Source organism: Bos indicus, chromosome 3 (genome assembly GCF_029378745.1).
Source record: "Bos indicus isolate NIAB-ARS_2022 breed Sahiwal x Tharparkar chromosome 3, NIAB-ARS_B.indTharparkar_mat_pri_1.0, whole genome shotgun sequence".
Classification (NCBI taxonomy): Eukaryota; Metazoa; Chordata; class Mammalia; order Artiodactyla; family Bovidae; genus Bos; species Bos indicus.
The window spans coordinates 92,396,439-92,408,825 of record NC_091762.1 but is presented as its reverse complement, the minus strand read 5'-3'; the positions used below and the strand labels follow the sequence as shown (position 1 = coordinate 92,408,825).

Genomic DNA, 12,387 nt, shown 5'->3' with positions numbered 1-12,387 from the left:
TTTACCTGTCAAACAGGGTATCATAGCACCTACCTCATAGGGTTGTTCTGAGAGTTCATTGACTTAAGTGTAGAGTGTTCAGTGCAGTGGCTAACTGTCATTATTCTTATCGCGAAATTCATTTTCTGATCTAAAGTTTCACTGTGCCTTGTGTTTTATAGAAGGCGGTTCCTTAGGCCTCCTCTCTTCTCTTCCTGCCCCAGACTGAATGCCTTCCCTGCTGACACTCCTCCCTTTGTCACCCTGTTACTGGCAAATCTTGCACCCCCCATTCTCCTTAGACCTGCCCTGCTTGGAGTGTTTGCCTGGTGTTGGGAGAGCCTTCTGACCAGGCTGGGTGGGGCTGCAGTGGGGGACACTGTGGAGTATACTGCCCCCTGCGGGCCAGGAGCAGTGATCACTTGTCCTGGCCTGAGAGCCCACGTTTTCTGCCATCTGGCCACCTCTCAGGACCTGTGCTCTTCTGATTTGGGAATATCAAGAAGGTGAACAACATTATCTCAACAGAGCTTTATTGAACACTCCCTATATGCCAGTCCCTAATGACTGAGGAGGACAGGGTGTTGGGTTAAGTGTGCAGACTCTAGGGTCAGGCAGCTGTGCTCAGATTCTGGCTTCCACGCTTACTAGCTGTGAGGCCAGGGCAGATTGCTTTGCTGAGCTTCAGTTTCTCACTTGTAAAAAGAGATATAACAATAGTATTTAATTCATTTTTTAGTTATTAAAAAATGAGATAATTCCTATAAAATTTGGAGTAGTAAACAAGAAGCATTCTTAGCAGTGGGTAAGAATTAGAACCTTTTCATTCAGTACTTTAGAGTATAGTTCCATTATTTTGTTTGCAATTGTGTGATTTTCCCAATCAGCTGTATCCATATTCAGATGTTACTACAAAGCCAATTTGAAAGCCAAATGTAAACTTTTTTTTTTTTTTTTAATATAACTGATTCAGTTCAGCAAACATTTCTTGAATGATTTGTGGTAGGCACTGTGCTGGGAGCTGGGAATGTATCTTGGAGTAAGGAGTAAGGTGTGGAGTTCTGCCCCCAAGATGTTTACATCAAGCTTAGAGGAAAAAATGAGCATTTAACCTTTCTAGGCAGAGGAAACTGTGAGCTAAGGTACAGAAATTTAAGAAGGCCAGACAGCCTGACCCCAAACAAGGGCATGCAAACTGTTCTCTATGACTAGAACTTTGTCCCTGGGGGGCAAGATGTAGGAAGGTTGAGACTGAAGAAAGAGAGAGACATGGTAAGAGATATGGCCAAAGAGGTTCCAGGGCATTGAGGGCTTGAATCTATACTGAGAAATTAATTTGAAGACAGAGGAGAAAGCCACTGAAGGGCTTCCAGTAAGGGAATGATGTGATCAAATTGTGTTTTTAAAAGGTTAATTAACTTTAATATGGAGGATGAATCGGAGAAAGCCAGTCTGGGGACAAAGATTGGTTAGTAAGTCATTGCAGTAGACCGGTGAAGACGTGATGAGGACCTGAATCAGGGCAGCAGTGAGACTAAAGTGGGAAGTGAGAAAAAGGAAAAGTTAGAAGAAATGTTAAGGAGATAAAAACGATGAGTGAGTAGCACTGCCATGAAATACAGGAGGAGGGACTGAGGGGGAAGTGATGAGTTCCACTTTTCCATTTTAGAAATGCTGAGCTAGAGGTGGCTTGCAAAATAAGCAAGTAGAGCTGTCCAGCAGGGGCTGGATACATGGGTCTTGAGCTCAGTGAGAGCCTTTGGAAGTCATCTGCTTGCAGATGGTAGTTGGGCCCCAGAAGCGGGTAAGATTACTCAGGAAAAACAGTTGAAGAAAGAAGAGAAGAGGCCAAGGACAATGCCCCAGCTAGGCTGCACTGGTAATTAAAGGTTTGGCAAGGCACATAACCAGCAGAAGAGATGGAGAAGGAAGAGGAGAACCATTAACAGGTGGTACCTCAAAAAGCGGTGGAAGAGAATATTTCAGAAGGAAGAAGGCAGCAGTGCCAGATGCCACAGAGTGATAAAGTAACATCACGATAAAAAGGTCCAGTGGACAAGTAGAAGCACTCTCTTTTTGAGGGACTTCTGCATCTTCATTTCTCAAGGAGAAAGCTGGATCAACAGTGCCTTTCTTGGGAAGAGAAAAGGATAAGGTGGGGAACACATGAAGGGAAAGATCTCTATTCCAAAGACACTCAAATGCACCTACAGTATACCATTTACCCGCTTTTTTAGGATTCCTTACAGGTTGAGCCAACCCATGAGATTTTGAGTTGAACTGCATAGATACACACAGTCCCACTACTTAGAAGAGACCCTCGTAAATAATTTCTTTACAGAATTTTTTAGACTCTTTCTCTGCATGTGAGCAAATATATGTATTTATATGTGTATGTGTGTGTGTGTATACAAATGTAATTTTAAAAATAAATATTGACTTAGACTATGCAGGCTCTTCTGAGAACCTGAATAAAGTAATCATCTTTCCACGTTACTACATATAGAGCGATTGCAGTCTTTAGTGGCTGCAAAGTATTCATTGTTCAATCGCTCAGTCATGTCTGACTCTTGGTGACCCCATGGACTGCAGCACACCAGGCCTCCCTGTCCATCACCATCTCCTGGAGCTTGCTCAAATGCATGTCCATTGAGTCGATGATGCCATCTAACCATCTTGTTCTCTGTCGTCCCCTTCTCCTCCTGCCTTCAGTCTTTCCCAGCATCAGGGTTTTTTTTACTAAGTCAGCTCTTCCCATCAGGTGGCCAAAGTATTGGAGCATCAGCATCAGTCCTTCCAAAGAATATTCAGGATTGATTTCCTTTAGGATTGACTGATGTGATCTCTTTGCAGTCCGAGAGACTCAAAAGTCTTCTCCAACACAACAGTTCAAAAGCATCAATTCTTCAGCACTTAGCCTTCTTTATGGTCTAACTCTCACATCCATACATGACTACTGGAAAAACCATAGCTTTGACTATGCAGTCCTTTGTTGGCAAAGTAATGTCTCTGCTTTTTAATATGCTGTCAAGGTTTGCCATAGCTTTTCCTCCAAGCATCAAGGGTCTTTTAATTTCATGGCTGCAGTTACCATCTACAGTGATTTTGGAACCCAAGAAAATCAAGTCTCACTGTTTCCATTGTTTCCCCATCTATTTGCCATGAAGTGATGGGACTGGATGCCATGATCTTAGTTTTTTTGAATGTTGAGTTTTAAGCCAGCTTTTTAACTCTTCTCTTTCACCTTCATCAAGAGGCTGTTCACTTTCTGACATAAGGATAGTGCCGTATGCATATCTTAGGTTATTGATATTTCTCCTGGCAATCTTGATTCCAGCTTGTGCTTTATGCAGCCTGGAATTTCTCATGATATAACTCTGCATGTAAGTTAAATAAGCAGGCTGACAATATATAGCCTTGATGTACTCCTTTCATTTAACAAATTGGACCCTTAATGGTGAGCTTGTAGGTTGTTTTTAGCGTGTTGCTGCTGTACACAGTACTGTAATGAATATGTTTATACATGAATCTAATTTGCACACATTGGCAGGGCTGTGTGTAGGTTAAATTCCAGAGTCTGTGTCTCACTCATGTGTATCTACAGCACCAGGCAGTTAGTGGGTGCTCAATATAAGTATTAAAATGCCCTGGGGCTTCCCTGAAAGCTCAGTAATAAAGAATCTGCCTGCCAATGCAGGATCATTCCCCCTGTTCAGTCCCCGATTTGGGAAGATTCCACATAATGTGGAACAACTGAGCCCATGCGCCACAACTATTGAAGCTGTGCTCTAGAGCCTGGGAGCCGCAACTACTGAGCCCACTTCCTGCAATTACTGAAGTCTGTGCACCACAGCTGGAGAGTAGCCCCTGCTTGCCGCAACCAGAGAAAAGCCCACACAGCAACGAAGACCCAGCACAGCCAAAAATAAATAAAATTATAAAATGCTCTGAATTTAGGTCTTTGAGGTCCTGCAGTGTCTCATTTATCTTGGTATTTTTGGCATCCACAACAGTGACCAACAGCACAAAAAAATTGTTTTCCGAATGAATAATCTCAAGGATATGGAGAACTCTGCCCAGAAAAGAAAAGTGTTGAGTACTGACTTCAACTTTTAAATGCCATGTGTTTCAGAAGCACTTCACTAAGCATCGCCAGCTAGGAAGCACCTTGAGCCATTTCTAACGAGGGCTCCGCATTCCTCCCCTTCCCCTTCCTCTGTGTACTGAGTGTTGATACACTTCTTTCCCTGGGCAGTAGAAAGACTTGGTAAAAATTCTTGACAGATAATTGGGTAGACACAAGTTAAAGACTCTTGTCTTCCCTTAAAAGTTACATTTTGTTCTCACCTCTAGGATGCTACTCACAGAACCTTTAAAGCAGGGACGGTTTCTCATTCAGCCCCACACGACTAGTGTAGTTCCTCATACGAAGAGTAGGCCTTCAGTCGACGTGTGGGAAGTAAATAAATCCAGCGAGTGTTGAACTGTGCAGTTGGCGTGATCTGAGAAATTTTCTAAATGTTTTGACCATCTTCTCAAATTTGAATTCTCCATTTTCTTCTGTTCATTGATTCCTCTTTTATTATATATTAAATTTTGTGTACACTAGGATTTACTCCCGAGCTTCGTTTTTTTAATTCGTAGATCTATCGATCTGTTTTTTTGGTGCCAGTCCATATAATTTTAGTGGCTTTATAATATGTTCTAGTATCTTATAAGTCTAATTATACCTCAGAATTCCTCTTTTTCAAAATAGTATTTTATACTCTTGTTTTTCTAAAATAAGTCTAAAATTCTGAAACTATTACAGCATTGTTAATCAGCTATCAGTTCAGTTCAGTCACTCAGTCGTGTCCGACTCTTTGTGACCCCATGAACCACAGCATGCCAGGCCTCCCTGTCCATCACCAACTCCCAGAGTCTACCCAAACCCATGTCCATTGAGTCGGTGATGCCATCCAACCATCTCATCCTCTGTCATCCCCTTCTCCTCCTGCCCTCAATCTTTCCCAGCATCAGGGTCTTTTTAAATGAGTCAGCTCTTTGCATCAGGTGGCCAAAGTATTGGAGTTTCAGCTTCAACATCAGTCCTTCCAATGAATACTCAGGACTGATCTCCTTTAGGATGGACTGGTTGGATCTCCTTGCAGTCCAAGGGACTCTCAAGAGTCTTCTCCAACACCACAGTTCAAAAGCATCAATTCTTCTGCGTTCAGCTTTCTTTATAGTCCAACTCTCACATCCATACATGACTACTGGAACAACTATAGCCTTGACTAGACGGACCTTTTGGACTTTGTTGGCAAAGTAATGTCTCTGCTTTTCAATATGCTATCTAGGTTGGTCATAACTTTCCTTCCAAGGAGTAAGCATCTTTTGATTTCATGGCTGCAGTCACCATCTGCAGTGATTTTGAGCCCCAAAAAATAAAGTCAGCCACTGTTTCCACTGTTTCCCCATCTATTTGCCATGAAGTGATGGGACCAGATGCCATGATCTTAGTTTTCTGAATTTTGAGCTTTAAGCCAACTTTTTCACTCTCCTCTTTCACCTCCATCAAGAGGCTCTTTAGTTCTTCACTTTCTGTCATAAGGGTGGTGTCATCTGCATATCTGAGGTTATTGATATTTCTCCCAGCAGTCTTGATTCCAGCTTGTGCTTCCTCCAGCCCAGCATTTCTCGTGATATACTCTGTATATAAGTTAAATAAGCAGGGTGACAATATACAGCCTTGACGTACTCCTTTTCCTATTTGGAACCAGTCTGTTGTTCCATGTCCAGTTCTAACTGTTGCTTCCTGACCTGCATACAGGTTTCTCAAGAGGCCTACTACTCAGATATAAAATAAAAAATTAATAAAATGAGTGTAAAGCTGTTTGGATGTATTCTAATAAAAGTGGCCTACTGACGTTTTTTATCATAGTTACATTAAAACTACAAATTAATTTTTATATTGACATCTCTGTACTAGTCTTTCCATCATATAATATGATATATGTTCCTCTTTCATTCAGATTTTCTGTTGCATATTTTAGTAAAGGCATATATATTTCTTCATACGGGTTTCTCATTCCTCAACATTTACCATACACCCATTCTCCTGACCCCTACTTCCTGCCACTGTGTTTTCTGCTGGAGATACAAAGATGAATGTGTCACAGCTCATGCCCTCAAGGAGCTCACTTTGGTGGCAAGAGAGATAACTGATCAGATAATTACAACTAATTATAATAGTTATTGTGATGAACAGAAGCATAAGATGCTAAGGAATCACAGAGGAGAGTTACCAACCAAGATTGGGGGTTATTAAGACTTCAAGGATGAGAGGACTCCTGAACTAGAGCAGAATAGAAGTTAACCAGATGAAGAAAGAAGAAAACATACTCTAGGCAGACAAAATGCTCTTTGGAGTATATGTTCAAAAGTAAAGAGATGAGAAAATTATTGAAGTGTCTTAGGAACTGCAGCGGAGAAGGCAATGGCACCCCACTCCAGTACTCTGCCTGGAAAATCCCAGGGATGGGGGAGCCTGGTGGGCAGCTGTCTGTGGGGTCACACAGAGTCGGACACAACTGAAGTGACTTAGCAGCAGTAGCAGTAGGAACTGCAGTAGCTAGAATATCACACGACAGCAGGCTGACAGCTGGAAACAAAACTGGGAGGGAGACGGGAGGGTGGCGGATTGTGAAGGTCCTTGCGTGACAAGAGAGAAGAATTTGGGTATGGGATTGAAAGGTTTAAGTGGGGGAGTGTAATGGTCAGATTAATGTTTTAGAAAAAATATCCCTGAAAGAGAAAATAATAAAGTTAAATAAAGGTCACTCTGGCTGCAATGTGGAAGATGGCATTCAGGGTTCCAAACTTCAGCTGACAGGCCAGCAGGCTGCTGGAGTCATCTGGAGGCGACATGCCCTGCGGTAACGGCCGTGGTGATGGAGGTGGCGCTTAGGAGTGGTTCCAGAGCTACGAAGGAGACAGGCACATACACAAACAGCAAGCACGGGCACATGCGGCCCCCTCTTGTTAATGTGCTGCTAAGTGGTTTATGGTTTTCACTAGTTTAAGCATGACTTTCCCCCTATTATATTCTGTTTATGGCTAACATAAAAAAGCTATTGATTTTTTAAAAAATACACCTACCTTGATATTCTTACACTTTTTAATTCTAAGTACTTACTTGATTTTTTTTTTTGGCTTTTCTATGTGTTTACTTCTATCTAAGTATTTTTGCTATGGTAGTTTTCGACCTTTTCCCTCTTTTTCCATTTTTATTATGAAAATCTCAGACAGTCACAAAAATAAAGACAAGAATACAGACTCACATAGGCCTTTCACCTATATTTGATTCATCCAGTCCAGTTCAGTTCAGTCGCTCAGTCGTGTCCGACTCTTTGCCACCCCATGAATTGCAGCACGCCAGGCCTGCCTGTCCATCACCAACTCCCGGAGTTCACTCAAACTCACGTCCATCGAGTTGGTGATGCCATCCAGCCATCTCATCCTCTGTCGTCCCCTTCTCCTCCTGCCCCCAATCCCTCCCGGCATCAGAGTCTTTTCCAATGAGTCAACTCTTCGCATGAGGTGGCCAAAGTACTGGAGTTTCAGCTTTAGCATCATTCCTTCCAAAGAACACCTACTATTAAAATTTGGTCCTATTCACTTTATCTTTCCCCTTCCTGTGTTTTTGTGCTGTTACTGAAGTATTCTAAAGCAAAATCTCAGACCTTTGGTCATTTTAGTTCATACTTCATTCAGTATGCATCTCTAAAAAAATACGTTTTCTTACATAGCCACAATGCTATTATCATACTTAACAAAATCAACAGTAGTCCTTGGCATAATTTAATAACCAGTGTATATGCATATTCCTTGTTTATCTCCAAGTGTATTTTGATTGGCTTATTCCATTCAGGATTTGGATTGCACATCACATTTGATAGTTTGAACTCAAAAACTCTTTTAATCTTTATCAATCTATAACCTTACTGCCTTTTATAAAAAAATGTCATTGACAGTTGAAGAAACTAGTCTGTTGTCCTGCAGAATGCCTCACATTCTGGATTTGTCTCTTGTGCTATAATTTAACTTACTCCTCTGGCTCACGTATTTTGTTTTAACTGGAGGTTAGCTTTGAATGATGAGTTAGTTGGGTTGTGGTTCATTTTTTCCTCAGAAAGAGAGTGCAAGACTACTTTGTAGGTAGGTCTGTGAAGTGCTGCCTCCGTCTGATAATCCCACCCAGGACGCTGAGATTGATCAGTGGAGGTGATGACAGCCCATCCTTCCACTGTAGATTTCCCCATCAATTTTTCATTGACTGTGTTCACCCACTATTGATTGTCACCTAAATAAATTATTTCATTGTGGGCCACAAAAATTTCTTTAAATACTGTCAATTTTACCATATTCATTAGCTGAATAAAGAACATTTTATCAATAACTGGGACTGTTTGGTTGTCCTAAAATATAACATGTACTGAAAAGACAAGATAAATGCTTAATTCATTTTCTTTCATTGCAAGTTTTGGATTAAGGAGTTGGTACCTTCGCTGTTCCGTTTTAAGTATCTATTGATCATGCTTCTGTTTTATGACTTATTGCATTAGCTGACCCAGTGGTTCTTCCCTAGTGATTATCTCATTAGCTCAGCCTTTGAGACAGAGGTCTTCATTTGCACAAGAGCCTCTACATCCTTAGGTATGTGAATGACTTGCTAAGGGCCACACATCAGTCTTTCCAGTCCTACACTTCTCAGAAGACAGAACAATGTTTCCTTTGGTTTCTGTTCTCTTGTTCCAGGTCATACTGTGAACAAGATGCGTCAACACTCAGATTCAGAAGTGGCTTGTCTTGCCAGAGAAGTTTACACTGAGTGGAGAACTTTCATAGAAAAACATGTCAATAGACCTTCCATAGAAGTCCGAAGTGATGCCAAAACTGAGACATTTAGGAAAAATGCCCAGAAATTACTCTCAGAAGCCTTGGAATTAGAGGTAATGTCTTGGTTGGAATGTGATTATTAGATATTCTTGGTTAAATGACCTTCACATTTTCACAATGAACTTTCATTCTCTTTAGGACCATAACTATTCTAATTTTATTTTTTAAAGATTCTGGATTTGTAAACATTCTGGGAGACAGTGTTATGTAAGGAGTGCAGGCATTGGAACTAGCAAGACATGGATTAAAACACTGGCTTACGTATGTACTGGTTGTGACACCTTAGGCAAGTCTCTTAACATTTCAAAGACTTTATTTTTCAATCTGTAAAATGAAGATTATAATTCCTACTACCTAAAATTTTTGGAAAGATTAAATGAACTATATGTACAAAAGAATAGTATAGTGCCTATTGGTTAGAAGTCACTTCATGAATGTTGGTTCTTTCCGATTTTTGAAATCCTTTCCGTAACAAATACCATATGATACCATTCATATATGGAACCTAAAATATGACACACATGAACTTATTTATAAAACAGAAACACCCGCAGAAATAGAAAACAGACTTATGATTACCAAAGGGGAAAGAGATTAGGAGATGGATGAATTAGAGTTTGGGATTAGCAGATAACAAACCACTGTATACAAAATAGATAAACAACAAGGACCTACTGTATACCACAGACAACTGTATTCCATATCCTATAATAAACAGTAACGGAAAAGAATATATACACACACACACGCACATATACATACATATAATTGAATCACTTTGCTATATTCCAGAAACTGGCACAGCACTATAAATCAACTATACTTCAACAAAAATAAATGAATAAGTAAAATTCTTTCCCACTGAAGCAAAAGTTCTGAGATGGACTCTTATGCAATATCAATGGCACAATAAATAACTGTTTTTTGAAAAGACTACTACATTTTTTGTCCGCATTCTACCTTTAGTTCTAATGCTTATAATCAGTTGACTAGACATAATCTCTATCATCTTTGGGACCAGCAGTTAGATGGTGTTAGAGGTACAAATGCTGGAAGAGAAATTTTTGTTCATTAGCAATAATATCAATCATCATCATCAAATGAATCTTAATATTCAGTTAGTATTCTGGGAAAATCAGACATATAACATTGGTATTTTTTCCTCCTCTCAAGGTACCCCTAATAAAGTATCCTTAAAGAATGATTTAATAATATTAACAAAAAAGAAGCAATTCAGAAGTTTGATTTAAATACTCGACTAGATCTGTCACTATATTCTCTAAAAAAATATTTTAACCTTTCTGTCTCAATTATGCATCCACAAAAGAAAGGCAAATGGATTTGTGTATATTGTTTACTTTATTTAAAAATAAAATTTTGAGTTTTTAATACAAACATGATAGAAAATGGAAAAATATAGAAAGGAAAAATAAAGTCACCATTGAACCTACTATCCAGACATAATCTTGTTAACATTTTGGTGCATTTCCTGTTGGTAAATTATTATAGCTTTTTCAAAGAATTGTGGTCAAGTTATGATTATCCCAGGTTTATTAAGAGTCTGTTATGTTATGTGCTAGCTGTTCCGTAAAGTATTTTTATTGATTATTTAAATGACACTGCACAAAATTGACAATTATTTATTTTTATGTTATATTTAATCTTGATCAGTATCAGTATCATCTTGTATATAGTTTTCTATTATTTTTATCTATCTCTACTTTTTGTGTTTTTAACTTTTACTGTCTATTTGATGGTTCAGTGAATTAATATACTGTAAGTTTGTTTAACTTTTCCTAAAGAAGCATTAATATGAACATTAAGCCCTTGGAAGAGAGAAAAAAATACGAAGATCGTAAGTCTAATTTTCCAGAGTCATTGATTAGCCAACAAGACTTGATATTTGATATTTTAAGAGAAGTTTATTTTTCAAATAAACCAAAATTATTGCAGAAACATAGAGTGTGGATATATAATATGTAGTTAATGTGGTGGTAAATACCAGTTCCCTATGGTATCTTTTTAAGTAAATGATAATAACGAAGCTATGCTTGTAAGGATTAATGAGCAGTTTGCCTGCTATATTAAACTCCATAATAATTATCCTTTTAGTTTATCCATTAATTATCCTTTAAATGGCACATCAAGTGGTAAGCACTCAAGTGTTACAAAGCAAAGTTAAAAAAGTGATACATTTGTTAGTGCTTTCCAATATAATTAGAAAAAAATATCAGATTAAGCATAGTTGAATGGTTTTGCTCACAAAGAGTAAATTTTAAAAACTAGAAGCGTGCATCTTACTGTCTTTCTTGGCCAAAGAAAGTCAATCTCTTTTCCTTGCATAAACAGCACTTTATAGTATTTTTATATATAGTTTGATACATCAGAAAAGATAAATACAAACACTTTTTAAAGTTAACTCTTAACACCCATCATCATCTGAAACATTTTCATGTTAGGGTAAATCAATGAACCATCTAATCCAGTATCTGGTCTTTGACAATAAATAATGCTGAGTGCATTCATATCAGACATCAGATCTCCATAAATGTATTTTATCAGGCAGAAGTAAACCATTGGGTAAGTTATTGGCCCAGTGACTTAAAAGCTTTTGCAATTTGATTTTAGCATGTGTTTTTTTTTCAAATCTACTTATTACGTTTTTATAGAAAGTAATGTTTCCATGATATTTGTTTTGGTCTAAGTAGTGACAGCCACAGATGAAGAATATATACACACAGCCCCAATGTGCATCTCTCTATTACTCTACAGATCTTACTTTCCAGATTCGTGGATTGTTTCCTTGTTCTTGGAATAATGGAGTAGATGAATAAAAACTCATTGTTGAGACCCACGCTCCATTCCCCTTTACTTTCTCCCTTCTAGATCTTCTTTGTTCTTCCCTGCATTTTAGATCTTTCCTCATATGAACGTCCCCTGTGGTGTCATTCTCTTACTTCCCCTTCCTCATTATCCACTCCCCTTCCTACCTCACGGCCTGTGATCATTTTCCTATTATGCCATTAAAAAAAATAAATCTGATTCTCAAAGTGAGCCTGTTATCGTTAAGAGTTATGAAGCACTGGCTGGTTGGCCCAGTTGGCTGTCAGATGGTGCTAATGAGACCCAGGTCAGGCGTACATCCCCATATGGGACTGTTAGTTTTTTCTTTGCTTAATGGCCTCAGACTGCACCTCTGGTTTTGACCAGCTCTTTAATAAATGTATTCAAATGGTCAAAAAGGAGTGTGGGTATATATGTACAAGTTCAATCATGCTATTGGAAAACTCATACAAAGTTTCCTTTAGTGGATATTCAATTCCCCAAGTGTTTAGTTCTGCTACTACTGGTGCCAGCGGAGAATGCGAACATAGATGAACTGCAGTCCTTATCCTAAGAAAGTTTACTGTCTCCTGACTAAGAGCCTGCAAATAATATGAGGCAAGATGAAATCTGTCTGAAATAGTG

At 38.9% G+C, this 12,387-nt stretch overlaps 1 protein-coding gene across 4 annotated transcripts in view; it reads left to right on the top strand.

The window, feature by feature from the left end:
* The window catches only part of TCEANC2 (transcription elongation factor A N-terminal and central domain containing 2), a 44,196-nt gene that overhangs the window by 26,846 nt on the left and 4,963 nt on the right, over positions 1-12,387 (top strand). For all 4 annotated transcript variants that reach the window (XM_019957422.2, XM_019957423.2, XM_019957420.2 and 1 more), the window contains exon 4: positions 8,779-8,972. In XM_019957422.2, the coding sequence (XP_019812981.1) occupies positions 8,779-8,972 (194 nt within the window). The remainder of the gene's footprint in view (positions 1-8,778; positions 8,973-12,387) is intronic.